The sequence below is a fragment of the Charadrius vociferus genome, unplaced genomic scaffold, assembly GCF_000708025.1.
Source record: "Charadrius vociferus isolate BGI_N301 unplaced genomic scaffold, ASM70802v2 scaffold1, whole genome shotgun sequence".
Classification (NCBI taxonomy): domain Eukaryota; kingdom Metazoa; phylum Chordata; class Aves; order Charadriiformes; family Charadriidae; genus Charadrius; species Charadrius vociferus.
In genome coordinates this window covers 2269975-2289849 of record NW_009647680.1, presented here as the reverse complement: position 1 = coordinate 2289849, position 19875 = coordinate 2269975, and the positions used below count along the sequence as shown (strand labels likewise).

Here is a 19875-nt window from a genome sequence, read left to right as displayed (position 1 = left end):
GGTCCCACCACAGTTGCATGTTTGATAGCTGTGCCACCGGCTGACAAAGCCTCTGCCTGTCCTGCAGTCGTCATTTCTTTTGCTTTCTAATTATGCCTTTTAGAATCACAGTACTATTAGATGGCATCATTTGAGTAACTGAGTGACACAACAAAGCAGTGGAAAAGGAAGGTGATTTTTAACTATTGGTATTTTGGAAGAGAAGACGTAGATTGACGTGAGACGCCAAGAGGTTGGGCAGCGCGTGGTTTGCAGCAGAAGGACAAAGAGATGAGCAAGGGCTTCAAGGTTATCAGGAAGACTGTGGGTGCCGCTTCTGAGGATCAGGATGTCTGTCTGTGCAACGTCTGTATTGTCCTATCACTTCTCCTCCTTCTCATTGTTCATCAATTAACTGACTCAAGAAAATGAACATCAGCAAGTGTCAGAGAGCAGCTTACAGCTGGGGGACTCTTCTTATACAGCCGTATTGCAATTGTCTGGCTATATCCTCACCCACGTATACAGGGCTTTCGGTCCTCACAGCTAAAGAGATGCAATGCAGAGCCTAAAGAACCTGAAAGCTTCTTTGGTACACACTCTGTGTGTCTGTGTGCCTTGTGTCTGAATTTAGATGAGACTCACCATGGTCCAGGTGGAGGGATCCTGCGATGCTGTGAACCCCACCGGCTTTTTGAATTCTGTGTGTGACTGCAGAGCCACCTGCACACCAGTGATGGAAAGAGGTGTCCAGCACAGCTGATTGTACGTGTAGCTGTTGCTGTTGAATGCCACAGGGTGAACTCAGGAGACTGCCATATAAAAATGTTCACATCATTGAGCTAGGTTTTGACTGATGAAGTTAAACACGTGGATACCGAATTAATTTGAGAAGCCTCTTACACCCCTAGCCATGAGTAACAATTAGCTTCAACGGGAAGAGTTCAGATGGTTCTGGAGCTGAAAGGGGAATTTCACAACTGTTAAACCTGGCAGTGAGTCTCAACTGTAATACTGTTTTCCAGAACTGCAGCTTTTTGATGTCTCCAGTCAGTTAAAAAATGAGTAAGGGAGCAGCATGATTTTGCAGAGTGTCTTGCCACCCAGGGAGTGTTACCTAAACAGTTTAGAATATCCTATCAATTCATACTCGTATAGATTTACCCTTTGCTTTACTGAGATGGTAATAGAGATGTCCTCTTAGAGGAAGTTAAGCTATAAAGGGAGGAACTGATTTTCTAGAGAGCTATCTGGGCACATTAATTACCAAGTTTAATAAAAGGGTGATCCTTCTGTGCCTCAATTCTTAGGTGTCCAAGTGGAAAGACTTTACAAGGGCTCTAATTTCCAGAAATGTTTGTAAAATGAGGCCTTATTTTGGTCACTCTAAAACTGAACACATTCAGGTCACTTGGATCTTAATAAATGGGTCAGAAAATCCTAGAAATTGGAGAGGTACTGGAGAATTCTCTTTCTCTTTGATAATGCTGGATTGTAAACTAGTGTTACGCCCTCGAAAAAACCCAACGCAGGCAGCAAGATGCTAGCTTTAGAAATCTCAGACATGGTAAAGGAGTTAAATTAAAACAAACAAACAAAAAAGGGGGCGTTTTAACAGGGATGGCAAAAAGACCAACAAAAAGCTGTTCCGATATGCCATACCACCTAGTCTGGAAAAAGGAAGACAAGAAAAGCATCCAGACTTCCAGAAAATGCCAACTGGCTCTAGTCTGCATAAGAGAGCAATTTATGCATTCACCAAAGGATTGGCAAAGATCCTGCCATGGCAGCAACCTCCTCCCTAGCCCTGCTCTGCATAGCTGGGCTCTCTACCTATCCCAGTCCTACCTGCTGGGAAGGAGGAGCTTTTCTCTGTCCATTCCTTATTTATAACTTGTCGAGAGCTGGGAGGGAGGGGTGAGCTCTCTGTGGTGCATGCTGCTGCTGCCTGCCCGCTGCCAGCCTCGCAATCACAACTACAAATGCCTCCCGCGCAGCGTGGTGGCTGCCTTCGCGCTCTTGGGTTCCTCTGGCTGTTTGCAGCGGTGGAAGCAAAGACCAGAACTTATTACCTTGGGATTGTGGAAGAGAACTGGGACTATGCACCGTCTGGGAAAAATCTGATCACAGGACAGAACCTGTTGGAAGACAAGTAAGTAACTGGGGTCTCTGATAAATCAGAGAGGTATTGACAGCTCCAAAGAAAATGGACTAACATGGTTAATGTTGCTGTAAATGTCCTAAGATAGCCTTTTTCTTGTTTTTCTTTTGTGCTGTAAATGTCCTAAGATAGCCTTTTGTTTTTCTTTCTATGATGTTGCCACAGGCAGGATTTCAGCTTCATGGCAAGAGTAGACTTTGGTTGACTTCTCTTCCATCGTGGTTGATTAAGCAAGGTGATCGTTAACATGTATTTGAAGGTGACACTAAGGATCTGATAATCGCCAAAGAAGTGTCATATAGTGGGTTCAAAATCCCCTGTATGTGTTTCGTGGAGATGTAGGTATTTCTGGGAGTTGTTGTCCAAAGGCAAATTGCAACTTTGCCATCATCAAGCCCATCTCTTTGCAATAAGACATAGAAGTCTCTTTAACTGGCAAAAGCTTGTGAAGTTGTTCCCTGTGAGATAATAAATGTTGGGGGCTTTGTATGACATTGTAAAATTCAGATATGTATAATACCTACAAATGAGATATGAGTAGATGGTGCATGTAACCCTGCAAAGTATGCAACTGTGGAGACCTCCATTTAGGAAATCTGTTTAGATAGGTGCTTAAGCATACAACAGTGAATGGTCACACTGAAGTCCTGGAGACCATCCGTGCTGAAACTGAAGTGTGTAGGTAAGCACTGTGGTGAATTGCGTTTTGGCCAGAGGGAAACAGGCGTCTGTTCTTGTGCCCACACTGCTGGGGGTGTCTGCTGGACTTTGGATGGGGATGGCACAGACCCTTGGTGCCTCTTTACAGTGTGGGCTTCAAACAGGCGAGGGAATATTTTTAAGATTTCATTGGTATCTTTGACACCCTAGAGATAGTTTGGGGGTCCTTCCTCTGAGTCTTGGCTTGGGGTTGGGATGGGAGCTGTGAGTGAGTGAGGAGGTCCCAGTGACCATACCAGGTCTGGAGGCACACTGGGAGCTCGATGTTGTGTCCCAGGAGCTAGAAATGGAAAAGTCCTTTCTGACTTGTCAGGAAATCCAAAGCATATCTGGACTTTTCTCTAGTGGCTGGTAATTTTGGAATCACTCTCAGTTGGATTTCATAAATGAAAAGATTTTGTGACAAGGAGGAGGCAAGAAAGAGTTTTATTTTTTAACACAAACTTATGCTTATGCTTTTAGCAACTGGAGATAGCATCCAAGTCATTAAGTGTTACCTTTATAGGTAGAATTCAGAGTAATAGTTTGTTCCCAGGCCCTGAAAACAGGCTTTGCTGCAAAGGTTATTCTCCAGTTGTGTTAAACACCTGAATTTCTCGCTTCACTATTCTTTTTGGCAGGGGATAACTTCCTCCACTCCCTAAACTGGAAGACCTCTCACGAAAAATAGTTCAGCTTCAAGTGAAGGGCAGCTACCTGTAAATCCACTCCAATACTGTAGAGAGACTTGGAATCTGTTCTGTAAATTGTACTTTTAAGGCTGTCTGCACTTTGTGTTCCTTGAACATCAAGTAGCACATTTACTTTAAAGTCTGTGACGTAAATGTGGTGCCTTTAGCATGGCACGACAGGGAGGGATGATAGCTTATGTCTTCATTCATCACTGTAACATAATAATTACAGAATGTTAATTCCAAAGGGTTTACCCACAGAAAATTTCAAGGCAGACGATACATTTAAAGCTGGGGAGCTGTTTGTTATGAACTCCCTACGTGCAGAATAATAAAGTGATTTGTGCAGCTAGTTGACTCCATTTCCATACTGTATTGAGTTAAGACAGAATAAAGTACTATATTCTGAAATAATAGTATGTCTGCATAAGCATGTGGACTAAATAGTGAACCAGTAATAACTATTTTGACTATTTAGCTCTATAGGATAACCTCTAATGTAAATTTAAAGCAGTATACTGATGGATTACTCTTCAGCTAATTAATTGCTTCCTATGGATATTATCAAAAACGTAGTTCCATAAACAAAATTTAAGGATCAGTTCCTAGGTGGGGACAGGAATGCATTTTGAGCCAGCTGTGTTCTGCAAGCAGGAACACTTGGGCTCGCTGAGCCCAGCACTTCTCACCTTGTGATGCATCCTTGCAGCACCCATCTGATGGGGCACTATCCAGGTTTTATTGACAGGGAAGTGAAAATAAAGAGGTTGCAGACAAACTGATTCTCTTGAAAAGAGTCAGTGCATACACATAAAGAAATGTTCCCTTTGATTCCAGCTAGCCCAGAGAGATATCATCAAAACCATTTACTCCTCACTACTTAATGAAAATGCTGAATTAGCAAGTGTGCAATGGAAAGTGTTACGTTACCTGGATCAGATAGTGAGATTTAAGAGATGATTTTCAATGTTTCTCTGCCAAAGTCAATAATATCTTCCTCAGCCCTTAGTTTTTAGCAGTAATGAGGAGAAAGGAGACTTTGGTAGCCAAGGCATGGGTCTGGAAGTCAGGTGAGCAGGTTCTGGCAGCAGGCATGGTTGGGCTGCTCATCTCCCTCCACGCTGGTGCTGAGGGAGCTGCCTCCCCAGCCAGGAGCCATAGAGCTGCATCAGCACCTCCCTGGGCGTGAGCTGAAAAGGCTGCCTCTCGTCAGAGCTGATTAACCCAAACTCAGCCTTGTGTTAGCATAACTATTCTGCTTGGATGTTGATTTTTATTACCTCTCGTGTGGCTGCAGTGCTCGAGGGCCAGCCCGCCACTGGAGCGGAGCGAGTATCTTGCTGTGCATCAGTGCTTCTTATGTAAAGAGAGTAATGAGGCTGTTCGCCTCTGCCATTTGTCTTGTCTACTTGAAGCCTCGAGCTGTTCCACTAATTCTCATTATTTGGAGTGTTATGAATGAAACCAAGACAGTTCGCTCTCAGTTCTCCCTCCGAAAATTAAGCTGACATTTTCTGAAGCACACAAGACTTTGGAAATCACAGAGTATAGGTGAGCTGGGAAGGTGTTCACAGCACCCCCTCCCACCTGGTGTAACTGGTGGAAGACCTGACATCATTAAACCATGGTGGACTGGACACACAGGGTGCAAGGTGCTGTCAGTGCTTCTGGACGTGCTGCAGTTTCTAGTGAGATTTTGTGGGTTAGGGCATGAATATTGCTGCAGTAGGAGGGTGAGCTCAGACATTGCCCAGTCCCTTTAATGGCCACATAGACAACGGCCTTTCAACAGAAAAATACACCTAGGTGTTGTGGCTTGACATACATCTGTCTTTCCCTCCCCACTGTGGCTCAGCCCTCAGGATTAGAGTTTGGTTGATAATCCTTTTAAAGTAATTTGGTGCTAGTTTATATGATGGACACTTAAATCTTGCTCTTCTGGTGGTAGGTGTTATTAGGTTTTGCCTGATGTAACAGCTCATGCTTTCTCTTCAGGCTACCAATCCTACATATATCTGGGCCAAGTCTTGCACCCACCAACACTAACGGGTGGTTTTTGTTACTACAGCATCAAACACAGTTTGTGCAATTTGCCTATGAGGAGATCCCGCCCAGATAAATGACAGTAAAACTGTCGTCACAGATGCTAAACTAATGGCTGAGTCACCATGCGGCCAAATAACGCAATTGCATCAGTGGAGATGATCATTGTGGGAAGGGTCAACATCAAAAGGGCATTTGAGGTGAAATCCTAGCTCTAATGAAGCCTGAGAGTTTTGTTATTGACTTCACTGGAAGCAGAAGTTTATCCTAGGAGAGGAACCATTAACACCACACTTCAGAGCTTCGTTGAAGATTGTATGGGTTTGACTGATCTCTTCACTTGCCTGTGTGAGCCAGAAAAGACCTGAAACATCCTTTCAGGACATGGTGTCCGTCTCTTTTGAGGACACACAATTCACCTTGCTGTTTGATGCTGTGTGGTCAGGGCACCATCTACAAATGTGCGTTGGCACCACTGGTCCCACTCTGCTGGCCATCCCTCTAGCACAGACCTTGCATTGGCTTTAACACAGCAGTCATGGTTTGGCAGAGGGTTACCCTGAACAGGTTACATGACCCAGGGGCATCCTGGAGCTGTGGGCACTGTCTTGGCTTACTCCGTCCACAGGAAAAATGGGGAACTCGGGGAAAAAACCTGTTATAAATCCAGGCATAGTGTATGCAAAAAAGGTAGAGAATAAGGAAGGTTTCACTGTCGACAGATTTTAGGGAACAAGCCCATAAAGATCGTTGTTTAAATGGTTGCCAGTGCAAAATCTATGGGATTTTAGTGGAACAATAGTAATAAAAGAGAGTTTGCACCTACTTACAGTTGTACCCAGGAGTGTACAGTGGCTATTGGGCATGTTAATCACAGGAGAAAATTTGGGACTCCACATCTGGTAGTTATTCGAAGTGCTAGTTTTTCACTGGTGATTACAGCAGCAAACAAATTCAGCAGGCTTCAACACTGTATCAGCGGGAGATCTGGCTCCAGTCTACTGAGGAGCTGTTTGGCCATGCACAACATGTAGCTCTCTCTCCATTTCTTACTGCACACCATAACATAGTACTCATGTAAGCACCTCTTGAAAAAGTTCAGCTCTGTTAGGTTTAGCTCTCTTTCTTATGATCAAAGGTAACATAAACACAGTAAAAATCTTGGCAAAATACTTCTTCTGTGTGATAAAAGAAATAGGTGTAGAAATTACACTAAACTCATGGTCCTACCCTAACTGACTGTCCTACCCTCAGATGGCAGATTATCTGCATGTCTAGTCTTGATTTGAAGTACAGTCTACATGACACTCTTGTTATACTCTTTCTTTCATTTGGAAGAGTTGTAGTGCTCATCATTGCATGGGGATGGATGACTGTAATTATGTTAATACTAATTTTAAGGAATTAGAGTTCATTCCCTATTAATAACTCCCTGTCCCACTCATGTGCATTGCCAACATTTTTCTGAGCTTAAGAACTGCTGGGAAAGGTCAACTAGCAAAATGAAATCAGGCACAGCAATAAAGGAAGGATATGCATGGTTTCCCTAGTCTGAACAAGATTTTTTATGCCCTAATTCACAAGCCTGCTTACCTCTATACAAAACCTCAAGACTGGCCTGACTGGAGGAGATGAAGAACTTAGTGCAGCTGAAGAATTTCCAAGAGAATTTAGGAAGTTTGCAAGGGTACAGGTCCAGGGGATGGAGGGTTCCTATTCCCTCCAAGAAGTGGGACTGGCTGGTCATCAAAGCTTTCTGCACGTGAACTGCAGGCTGACAACTGAGTTGGAAGGAGACAGCCAAGATTTAGAAGAGCAGCTCTTACACCCCCACAAAACCAGAAGTATGGAAAAGGTTCAGGCAGTGATATCTCAAAGCCAGCAGAAGGATGAAGTGGTTTGAAGTGAGCAGGGGAGCATGAAGAAGCAGGGATAGGGTTTGTCTTCTTGTGACAAGACAGGAATGAGAGATAGGAGATATTTTGGCAGAGAGTGTCCAGTAAAATAGGCACATTGTGACCACTGGAAGAAAGAGGCAAAGGCAGCTTCAGAGAACTGGAGGTGTTTAACCATTACAGCATTTGAAGAAGTCAGGGCAGCAATAACATGTTGGAAAGTTATTGGGTGGGAAAGAATAGAACAAGAGATGCAGCTGAAGGGGATGTTTAATTCAGTGACCGAAAATATGAAGCATTTCCCAAGCAAGTAGACGTCATCAAAAGGAGACAGGGCATAGTATTTGACAACTGTTGTCAAAGACAGGAGATGAAAGGTCAGCAGGACATTATCCTGAAGCTGAGAAAATCTCTGAGGGACTCTGGAGATGGGTGGAAAGGAACCACAGGGTCAGAGATGCACTGGTACAAATGGCACTGGCAGCAGAGACTTCATGAAGCACTGAGAAGACACTCTCACTGAAAGAAAGAAGAGGGACAGGGTGGAAACCTCTGTGACCCACAGATGGAGCAGCAGGGACCGTGGCACTGAGCATGTGCCAACTCCCTCCAACACATCCAGTGGCTGCACTGTGGAACTGTGTAGAGGTACCATCCTCACAGTGTGGCCTCATGTCTGTGATCCAGGCATGTGGGAGTCAAGAGGAGAGGACACCCAGACCCATGAACCCTTTCTATGAACTTTCTATGGCTGATACCATTAGCTCCAGTGTGGGCAGTCTTTCTGCAAAGGATTTTAAGTGCTGTAATGTGCAACATAGCAACATTTGTAAAGAGGCACAGAGCTGCTTGCAAGGCTGAGGTTGGCACCCAAAAGTCCTCCTGAATGAAATGGAGAAGCCTGGACACCTAGAGTGGGACTCACAATGACCAGTGTGCTCTGTTCTTGGGTGCTGAGGGTGACCAAAAGGACATGATGAAAATACATGTCTCTTTATAGTTAAAAGAGCTCCCAGATAGTAAAAGGAGTGAGGTTGAAGTCTGCCCTCCAAGAAACTCCCAAACATTAGGGCATTTTGGATAGGAAACTCTTTTGCTCTTTGGAGGCTGTGGGTCTAGAAGGAAAGGAAGCTATGAAAGAGCCCGAGTCTGTAACACAACAGCAAGGGCATCAGTGGTGTGTAGGAATTTGTCTCCCAGAGTTGATTGGTTGTTTTCTTTTGGACAATGATTAAACAGACCCCATAATTAACCAGGGCCAAGAGGCCAGGTTGCTCCTTTCATGCTGTGGTTCCTTTCTGGCTCCATGACTCTTGCATGGCTTGATGCCCTGCATAGAAGAACATCACCTACATTGTGACTGGCTGCAGCTGACACCCATTGCACAGGCAGTGGGCTCTGCAGCTCTGAATGGATGATTTGAATAGACCTCCTTTCAGAAAACTGGCATGAAAAAGCCTTTTTTTAGGTAGGAGTCAGGCACAGATCTAGCCAACAGAGATGCTACAGCATGGCTTCAGGCATTCAGGAAGTCACTGGTGCCTAAACCTGAGGGTTTTCTTAGGGTAATTTCCTGAACCTCAATACCTAGCTGGGTTTTGGGATCCCTGCTCTGTGCGTTTACAAGAGTTATACTCATGTCAAGCATTTGACAAAGCCTGGTAAAAAACTGCATTTTTCTGGAAAACAGTTCTGCATCTGCAGGAGAGACAGTGTATCCCAGGGGAGTGAAGTTATGGGAGAGTACACGATGTTGTCTGGCCAGAAAGCCAGGAGCGTAAGGGCATGGTCATCACAGGCAAAGCGCAGTGCCACTGCAGCACCTCATTTGAAATATTTGGTGGCTGATGAAAATGGAAAAAATTCTTTTGAAAGAAATCTGCTTAAAGCAAGTACTTTGAAAAAAATCTATTTGTCTTTTTCCTGAGAAAACATCTTATAAACCAGTTTAAAAATCAATTTATAATTCAAATTAGGGCATAGCCACATGAATACATTGCCATGAGGTAAGGAAGCATGAGCATTTACACTGCACTACTACTGACACCACCTGCTACTCTGTGGTAAGGTCTCTCGTAGGAGCTCTTCCCCCCAGGCAGTGGAAGGTATCTTCTCCTTGGTGAGCATAGCATGACTTGCCAGGTCTTGCTGTGCACACACAGGCAGTTACCACAGACCTGCTAATTCACTGAAAATCCAGACTTCTTGGCAACTCCTTCCTTAACCATGCTTATAGGGCGTATTTATCTGGCACACGTTGTTCTGTGAAGAAGCAGACTGAGAAGATTCTGTCCCTTCCCCTCCATCCTAACCAATCGTTTCTGTCACAGCAGAATCGCAGAATCACAGAATCACAGAATCTTCAGAGCTGGAAGGGACCTCTAGAGATCATCTGGTGCAACTCCCCTGCTAAAGCAGGATTGCCCAGAGCACATTACTCAGGACTGCATCCAGGCGGGTTTTGAAAATCTCCAGAGAAGGGGACTCCACAACCTCCCTGGGCAGCCTGTGCCAGTGCTCTGTCACCCCAACTGTAAAGAAGTTTTTTCGTGTATTTGAATGGAACTTCCTGTGTTCCAACTTGTGCCCATTGCCCCTCGTCCTGTCACCGGGAACCACTGAAAAGAGTCTGGCTCCAGACTCATTGGCTGTGTTTCTATTTGTGCCAAAATAGCTCTTGGCTTGTTATAAAGCACATCTTTCAAATGAAAAAGCATTCTTTTTGGAGGCTTTTACATTCAGATCACTTCAGGGATCTGGTTTAGACAGCAGCCATGGAGGTATAATGGCCACAGATGGGAGATGTGAATTATGATGTCAAGCAGAGATGGCTTGAAAAGGGGGAGTGGTGGATCTTACGGTGAAGGAATTATAGAAAATCGTACCTTTCAACTCATGTGATGTCCAACACGTAAGTTGTTGGCACTGCACACCAGCACCGAAATAAAATGGGTTTGCAGGTAAACTGGCCAGTTGCAAAACCTCATTATAAATATGGAGTTGTTATATTTCTGCCAGGGATACTTCTGGAAAACTTAGCTCAGCTTTTTAATGGTATTTTTAGGAAGCATGAAAGTTCAAACAATCTTCAGGGGATGCAAAAACTCATGGAGCAGTCAACCATGGTAAAATTGGTCGCATAGTCCACTGCTGGTTGTGTGTCAAAGGAGGATCATTTCTACACCGTGTGGGATATTCAGGGATGAACAAGGTGTAACATACTTGACACCTGTAACTCTGAGAGAAGTAAAAAAGGTTTAATATCATAACAGACATGCTGAACATGGTTTTCCAGTATGATGTTATAGTTAACAGGGCAAAACTAACTCCCAGTTGTGTAAGAAATATTGACTGGGAGCACCTCTGGCTTTAACTGGAATATTACTTGCATATTGTGTGAAGTTCTTGTGTTTAGACTTCAAAAGAGATAGAGAAATATTGGAAGGCTTTCAGAAAAGAGCTTTGGGAAAGATTTGTGGCATAAAGAATGTCAGTGTACTTGGTTTGTCCAGAAGAAGGGTAGGAGGTAATTTGGTCAATTAATTAAAACTTATGCAAGTGCCTGCATAGAAAAGAAGCTCTTGATGGTATGTGGCCTCTTTGATCTGAGAGCAAGCTTGATGGGAACCAGTCGTTGGAGTGTGGAGCTGGATGATGTTAGACTACAAATGCCATTCAAGGAGCAGGTATTTAATAGCTATAATACGTCAACCACTGACCATATGGTGGATTCTCCATCACTTGAAGTTGCTATAAACATAGGCTCTGGAATGCAGAAATTATGCATTTTATGCAAAAAATGTTTCATGCTACTCTTCTGGGGTGTTAAACTTGTTGATTATAATTGCTCTTATTGGCTTTAGAAAAAACTTAATTTGGTTTTCTTTTCCTTCTGAACAGTCATGCTTTCAGATGTGAGGTTTCAAATCTTCAAAAGAGGGAGAAGGTGCTAAAACTGTACAGAAAGGCCTGAGTGGTTGGTCCTCAAGCGAAGACTTGTAGCAACCATACTCAAGACCAGTCTTGCAAGTAGGGTGACTGTTACCGCACAGAAAGGGGCTTGGACCCTGCTAGTGCTGTCCAGGTTTACTCCCCAGCCTTTACTCCATTAGCTATGTGATGTGTCCCAGGGAACTATTTATCTGTACTGCAAGCACCAGGTATTTATCAACTCTTAAAGGAGGGGTTTTTTGTCTAAATTATTTTCCCTTCCCAATACTAGGTTTGCAAGCGTGTATGCGACCAGAGGAGCCAACCGGATAGGGCGTGTGTACAAAAAGGCTATTTTTAGGCAATTCACAGATGACACTTACTCCCAGGAGATCCCCAAAGCAGCCTGGTTGGGGTTTCTGGGGCCAGTCTTGAAGGCAGAGGAAGAGGATGTCTTTATCGTCCATCTAAAGAACTTTGCTTCCCGCCCATACTCTGTGCATCCACATGGGGTCTTCTATGACAAGGACTCTGAAGGTAAAAGCTGGTTTGCTCTTTCTCTTTTCCTCTCCTTTTCCCCTGGAGTGGCTAATATCATGGCTAAAAGTTTGTCCAACTATTTATTGTTCTGGCCATTGACATCAGAGGACTTTAGAACACTCTCTCATAAAATCATCAGTAATTGCAGCTGATGACTAAAAACAAGAACAGCCTCATCTCTTAAAACTTTTCACCACAAACCTTCGACGCCTGGGATGAATCCAGCACCAAAACAGGTTGGGTGGGTCTTTTTTCCTGAATTATTTTCCTTAACTATAAGTCACCGTAGCATCTTCCCTCCTTCCTTCTGCTTCTAGCCTGTTTGAATCGATAGAGTTCTTGTAAGTAAATGTTTTCCTCTCTACAGGGCTATAACAGACATGATTTAGTTTTCAGAATCCAAAACCTATGCATGTGTATCTTGGTTAGAGGACTGTATAGATTTGTCTCCATTCATTACTCTCATCAGTTTTCTCTGAGGAGACATACAATGTTAGCTGTCAAAATGTGTAGATGACTGATGAGAGTAAAGAGCCAAGGAAAAACTACAGCCTGTTAATCTATCTGTAAAGTTTCATCTACTGAAAAATGGTGGGTTTTAATTCTCAACATTTTTGTGACTGTTTTGCCAGAACTTCTGATTTTTTTCACAATTTCTCAGTGATTCTGTGTTTGTGAGTGCTGTTGCTATTTTTTAGATCTCTGATAAAATAGAAGAAATTCTACATTTACTTAAGGAAAACAGTTAAGGGGGGGCTAAAAGCTTCCTTTTTCTTTTAATGTATTAGGAGCACTTTACCCTGATGGAACCGGCGGTAAAAGCAAAGAGGACGACTTTGTTGTTCCTGGTGGAAATTACACATACACATGGCCAGTACGGAAAGATTATTCCCCAACTTTGGCAGACTCAAACTGCTTGACTTGGATTTACCATTCTCACATTGACACACCAAGAGATATTGCATCTGGTTTAATTGGGCCACTGCTGGTTTGTAAAAAAGGTACTGAGCTAGAAACACTGATAAAGCAAGCCCTCTGCCAAGCTTGGCATCTTAACAGTCATTTTTGCTTACAGGTATAAACATGATGGTCTAGAGTCTATCCCTACATAGTCCATAAAAAGGGGCAAGGAATAGCTGGGCCATTCCAGGAGCATCCCAGGGTAGGTATTGTAGCTCTGGGACAACCCCCTTCCTGCTCCCCTTTGGCTTCACGAGAGATTTGCCTCGGCTGGTGGAGGGAGTGCAGCATGCTCTGTGGCCAGCCAGTTGTGGCCGAGACCAAAAATACCATGTTCCCAAACTGGGATCATTTCAGGACTAGCAGAGGACTCATTGCCCAGGAAATGAAATTAAGACTGGGCAGGTGACTTCGGTATTAGCATTTACATATTTGAAACCCCAATGTTCTTTGTAATTTTTCCCCCTTGTGGATTATATATTTATTTTTGCTCACAAGTTGTACATCACAACCATACAGGGACGTGCGCTGAACAGCTGAAGTCACAGCCTGTCCCATGTTCTTTATAGCTTGATAATTTTGTGCTGCAGCCATCAGGGACCATGTACCACCAGCACTCTCCCTTCTACGAGCTGAGCTGCTGCCCCCTCTCCCTCTGGGCACATATAACTCTCCCACCTCTTCCCAGTACCTCCCACAGTACAAAACCAGCCCTGGTTTTATATACAGAACATATAAGCGAAGCAGGTTCTATATATGAAGAAGAAAAAGACTTCAACGTGGAAAGGATAGGCCTGGTCTCCAGCTTAACGCGCACAATTAAAATGTCTCAGACTTTTATTCTCCTGGAGAGCCTTTGAAAACTGCAGAGCTGCCTGAATTCGTGAAACTGAGCCGATAACTATGTGACAATACATGAAGCTCAGAGATAGCGCATTTGAAACAGTTTTAGCCTGAAAGGCCAGGTTATCTGCATGTTGGGTCTTGAATTTATCAAGGTGGATATCTGCACGATGCTACTGCTGTAGTCCTCCATCCAACAGTGGTGGGTGGCTCCTTGCAGGACTGTCAGGACTGCCCTCCCATAGCAGACAGGGGAAACAAAGGGAAACCATGGGTTCAGAGGTGGGCTGGATGATTAGATGAAGCCTAAACCTGCCAATGGTTAATAATAGACTACTCAGTATCGCCAATCCTATAGTGTCAGGTTGTTCCCCAAATGGTCACTCAGATACTGATACTGAACTTTGCTGGAATATATTATATTCATCATGCCTTCAGCCTTTTTAAATTTAAGTCTTCGGTCCTAGATAACTGTCAAGGTTTCCTTGTTAGTCCATGGAGAGTGAACCACATTTAGACAGCCTTTCTGAGGGTATGGTTCACTCGACGCTTCAATGCAACAGAAATGCAGGCTTCCACTTGCCTCTCCGTAATTCTTGGTAAAAAAAATAGGCACTGGTTTTTGGCTGGGTCAGTTCCATGACCTGGCTCACTGTGTGGGAAGCACAGATGCTTACACTGACTAAAAAGGCAGGGTTGGGTGCAGTGGGCCAAAAATGGGGAAAACCACAGGTATTGGCAGGTGCTTGTGCTTATGTCAAATCAAACTGATCCTGAAATATCAGTTTGACCTAGACGAGATGAACCTCTGGAGATGACCTAGACGAGAGTGCCTCTGGAGGCACTCAGCTGCTAAAAGGCTGTTGGAGGGGGGTCAAGATGTCTTAGAAGAGGAAAATTAGGTGAGATTCATCCTGTCCTATAGATCACAGGCAGAGCACTGTATTTCCTTGAGTGCTCCAAAGTTATTGTTACTTTTAAATTCAATCCTCTCCAAGGCTTTTTTTATCACTTTCCTTTTCGTTTGCAATTTAGGAACTGCAGATGAGACCTCAATAGAAGGGACTGGTGCTGCTAACGCTTTTGCCCTGATGTTTAGCATTGTAGATGAAAACTTCAGCTGGTACCTCGATGAGAATATAAACACCTTCTGCTTAGAACCAGCCACAGTTGACAAAGAGGATGAAGGTTTCCAGACCAGCAACCGAATGCATGGTGAGCAGGACTCTTGAGCAAATGGCGACCTGCAGCAGTAACCAGGCTCTTTTCATTTCAGTAGGACTTTCTGTCCCTTGTGATGTCTCTCCTTTATCTGTGTCAGCAAGGAATGGGTCAGAATGTTGAAGTACTGTGTTGATAAAAAGCCTCTCCCTAAATACAGCATGACACACTGGTTTGCAGAAAGGAGATTTGGCTTTAATGCCCAGCTCTACCGCGTGTTTAACATTTTATCTTAGGCAACAGATTTAAGCCATTTGGTGACTGTTTGACCAGATGTGGAAAGAAAAAAAAAGGAGGCTGCAGAGCACTTTGAGATGTGTGTTTTGGAACAGTCCAGCATTTCTCAAAGACCCTTGTGGATGATGGGTTGGCTGGTACAACCACTCCTGCCCTTCAGAGCTCCACTGGATAGTCGTGCTTTGTGCCATTTGGGGATCTGGTGTAAGAAGTTAAATCCAGATATTTCTCTGTATTTTTGTTGTTCCATGGAGCCTAGGAGCTAAAATATTTTGTTAAATATAAGTCTCATTCTCCTAGTGCCCTGATATATCGTCAGGTGTGGAAGCTAAGGAAGAGAGAGCTGACTAGACTGATTTGACTGATATCATAACTTTCAAATCTAGATTGCTTAAGCCTGGCATATAATGGTATATTTATGACTCAGAATAAGAGGAAATACATTTCAGACATGCTAAGTAGCTGCGGAACAAGTTAACTTCATTATCAGGACTTTTTGGTGATGACTTGGCCTTTGCAACATCTTGATATCAACCAGGAAGTTTTTCACAGACCCAACCAGAGAATTTGGGCCATTTGATCATCCAGAGCTGTGAGCTGTGTGTTCAAAGTGTTACTCTTCATCAAGGAGCCTGTGAGGGCCTTATTCAGTGTGGACATTCAGACAGTTTCTTTTCTGGGCCAGGAAAGGATCACCTTTAGAAATGGGGTCAGAGGCACTTGGCACTTCTCTTTCACCTCTCATGACGTCTCATACTTTTGTTTTTAGCTATTAACGGTTATATTTATGGCAATCTCCCCGGCCTGGAGATGTGTGCTGACACTTCCATGTCCTGGCACTTGTTTGGCATGGGAAGCGAGATAGATATCCACGCTGCGTATTTCTATGGCCACACGTTCACTAACAGAGACCAGAGGGCAGATGTCGTCGGTCTGTTCCCAGCAACGTTCATCACAGCAGAGATGACTCCTGGGAACCCTGGCAGGTGGCTGATAACGTGCCAGGTTAATGAGCATTTACGAGGTACGCTGCTATAAATCTCCCTAATCCATTCAGAAGTTCCAGCCTTTATTATGCTTGGAAAATAAAACTGAGAGATGTTTCCAGGGGAAGCAGGATTTGACACCTTTTTTTGTGACTAACTGAACACTTTGGAACTATTTCACCAGATAAATGTCATGAATATGAGTTTAGTCACCAGTAGAAATTATACATGTAGGGCCAACTCTTCAGCTAGTATGAATGACTTGGCTGTGTAATTCATGTTAGGAAGGCTTGCTAGACCCAGCGCTTACACCACACTTTCTATGTAAACTGGAGATTTTGATGAGCAATGAGAGTAGCCTTCATCAGTAGGTAAGTACTTACACATAAAGAAAAATCATGCCAGCTGAACACTTCATAGCTTTTTGCTTTACAGGAATCAGACAAAAATTGGCAGTGTTTTCAGAAACCTTTATGTGAGGGAATTTGATGGTGATGTTATATTTGTGTGGTGCAAGAGCCCAAAAGCATGTATCATAAACTAGGTGTCATGACAGCAGGTAATGTATAATTATCATATAAGAGATGAGTTGAGAGAATTTTTACTATTAAGAATTTGCACATTGATTTCAGTAGGATTTGCATCAGGCAAAACAGACTTGATTCTGGCAAGCAACAAGTGTCTTCAGTGTGGTAATAACCAGCTTCTATTTCAATGAAAGTTCAAGGGAGATGATGCCATTTTGCACACTTCAAGGGGCAATCTGACCCCCCCAATCATTCTATCATCTTTACAGGGATTAAGGAATTGAGTAAATAAGATCACTAGAGTGTCATTGGTGTCAGTGGGTTTCACCTGCGGCATAAAGTACTGCCTTGCAAGAGAAGGGTGCCAGCATCTGGCCCAGTGTAGGCAGAAGAAATCTTTAAAAATAGAAAATTACCCTACTAATTGTTTCCAACCCATGTAGCTCCTAGAGAGTTTTGAATGTGCATTTGTATCCATGAGATTGCTGACTCTGCAGCTGGCCAAGGACTGTCTCCAGACTCTTTCTCCTCCCAGGTGGCATGGAGGCACTGTATGATGTCCAGATCTGCCAAAAAAACCTGTCTCGGCCTTCACCGCTCAGTCACAAGAGAAGATATTATATTGCTGCTGAAGAAGTGCTCTGGAATTATGGACCTGACGGTTATGATAAATTCACTGGGCAGGGTTTGAACGCCACTGGCAGGTAAGCTTTCTTGTCCTCTCCTGTTGTGCTTTAATTTCAGGAGTCTGGGTGAGACTTCCCCAGTGATTCACCAGGGCTGGGTCCTCTACTGTTATTAATTTTAATTGAAGGGGGCAGGGAGGAATGGATTTAAACAACCTTGTCGGGAAGTTAGATTCGTAACTGCGATGCTCAGAGTTGCTGTCTGGAAGCGCTTATCTTGCTCCATTAAGTCCGTGGAGAAAGTTTGCCCTGGTGAGGTAGGCAAAGTTCAACAGAGTTAATGACCCTACATTGAGACTCCTCAGACAGCTTTCACACTTACAATCCGTGTATCTCAGAGGTGTCATAATGGTAGATTTCTTTCCCCCTGATATTACTGATGAAAATGAATTTTATTACAGTATCTCCCAGGAAAGCTAATGAGGATTAGAGACGCATTGTGCAAAGGTGAAGACACAGGTCTTGCCTAAGGTAGTTAGAAGTAAATTAACATATATGTGTCCCTAAGTAAATTGGGGTTAAACACATGAAAGTCTAATGCACAATGAATGCCCATTTATTAATTGATTTATAACTGTAGTTAAGCCCAGTAATATCTCCCTTTGTCTCCTAGAAAATGTATGCAAACTAGTAACTTGGCGAGTAATTTCTCCTGTGTCTGAAGTAATAACTTTATCCAAAATGAAGGGTTCTGCCTCAACCTCCAGTTATTTAACCAGTCCAATTTGTTAATTCCACAGTGAATCTGCAATATATTTCACACAAGGGACTGACAGAATAGGAGGGCAATACTGGAAAGTTCTCTATGTGGAATACACTGACGCGACATTCAGTAAGAAGAAGATACGGTCAGAGGATATGATGCACCTGGGAATACTTGGTAGAGTGAATATTTTCCCCTCCTGCCATTACATTGGGTTTGAATACAGATCCACTTGGATCCAGAGGGGAATTTTGTGCATGCAGCTGCCAATCAACCCTCTCTTGTTTAGATGGAAATATGTTAGAGGTCAGTTCTTCTAATACCTTCCCTCACTCTCTTTTTTAAGGCCCTGTTATAAAAGCTGAAGTGGGAGATACAGTGCTAGTTACTTTTGCCAACAAAGCCAAAAGGAGCTATAGCATTATGGCCCATGGCGTAAGCTTCAGCAAGCTGTCGGAAGGTGCTCCCTACTTAGATGGTAAGTTTTGACTGCTGTATCATCACATCCAGAATATCTGAGTCTAAAGATCTTCTGTTGCCCTGCAGGCTTGCCCTTTTTGTGGATGTTAAGGCACAGAAGGAATGACTTGATTAGTTTGTATCTATCTACCCTACATGTCACAGCCGGCGGGTGTCCCCAGTCTGCCAATGTACTGGTTCTTCCCCTGGGACATGTGCCAGACAAGGTGTCTAAAAGTAGCTGAGGTTCATGTTGAGTGAAAGTCACAAGCCCAATCCAATTTATATTAGTCCTAATTTAATATCATTCAACTGGAGTCGGTGGAGCTCCTCTGGACGTGCTCCAGGATTATGAAGCTTAGGATGTGGCATGATGCACCTGCTGAGTCTTTGGATATTGCTATCCACACAGTCTGGGTTGCTTCACTCCTGATTCTCTAATCCAGGTCGGGCATTGCCCTTGCGTCACTGTCAAGACAGTCAGTGTCGGAGGCATCTTTTATCTGGTTGACCTGGAATGTGAAGCAATGATAATCCTTACTAATCCTCATATACATGTAAATGCTGAAACAGCATTTACCAAAGGCTTCCTCTCGTTTTAGAATCATAGATTCGTAAAATTGCCTAGGTTGGAAGGGACCTTTAGAATCATAGAATTGCTAAGGTTGGAAGGGACCTTTAAGATCATCAAGTCCAACCATCAATCTACCCTGACAAAACCACCTCTAAACCATGTCCCTAAGTACCACATCTACCCTTTTTTTAAACACCTCCAGGGATAGTGAATCCACCACCTCCCTGGGTAGCCTATTCCAATGTCTAATAACCCTTTCAGTGAAAAAATGTTTCCTAATGTCCAATCTAAACCTCCCCTGACATAACTTGAATCCATTTCCTCTCGTCCTATCACTTGTCACCAGGGAGAAGAGGTCAGCCCCCACCTCTCTACGACCTCCTTTCAGGTACTTGTAGAGGGTGTGATGGCTCATGTTCAGCTGACTGTCCACCAACACCCCAGGTCCTTTTCTGCCGGACAGCTTTCCAGCCACTCCACCCCAATCCTGTAGCGCTGCATGGGGTTGTTGTGACCCAAGTGCAGGATCCAGCACTTGGCCTTGTTGAACCTCATACCATTGGCCTCGGCCCATCGGTCCAGCCTGTCCAGATCCCTCTGCAGACCCATCCTACCCTCAAGCAGATCAACACACCTGCCTAGCTTAGTGTCATCTGCGAACTTAGTGAGGGTGCACTCGATCCCCTCATCCAGATCATTGATAAAGATATTAAAGAGATCTGGCCCCAGCACTGAGCCCT

General features: G+C 43.8%; 1 protein-coding gene across 1 annotated transcript in view; it reads left to right on the top strand.

The window, feature by feature from the left end:
- Positions 1-1991: 1991 nt before the first annotated feature.
- The window catches only part of HEPHL1 (hephaestin-like 1), a 35772-nt gene continuing 17888 nt past the window's right edge, over positions 1992-19875 (top strand). Inside the window, exons 1-8 of the mRNA XM_009881172.1 lie at positions 1992-2131; positions 11692-11936; positions 12728-12940; positions 14778-14957; positions 15970-16224; positions 17249-17417; positions 18140-18279; positions 18449-18580. Coding sequence (XP_009879474.1) covers positions 14834-14957; positions 15970-16224; positions 17249-17417; positions 18140-18279; positions 18449-18580 — 820 coding nt within the window. The 5' untranslated portion in view covers positions 1992-2131; positions 11692-11936; positions 12728-12940; positions 14778-14833. The remainder of the gene's footprint in view (positions 2132-11691; positions 11937-12727; positions 12941-14777; positions 14958-15969; positions 16225-17248; positions 17418-18139; positions 18280-18448; positions 18581-19875) is intronic.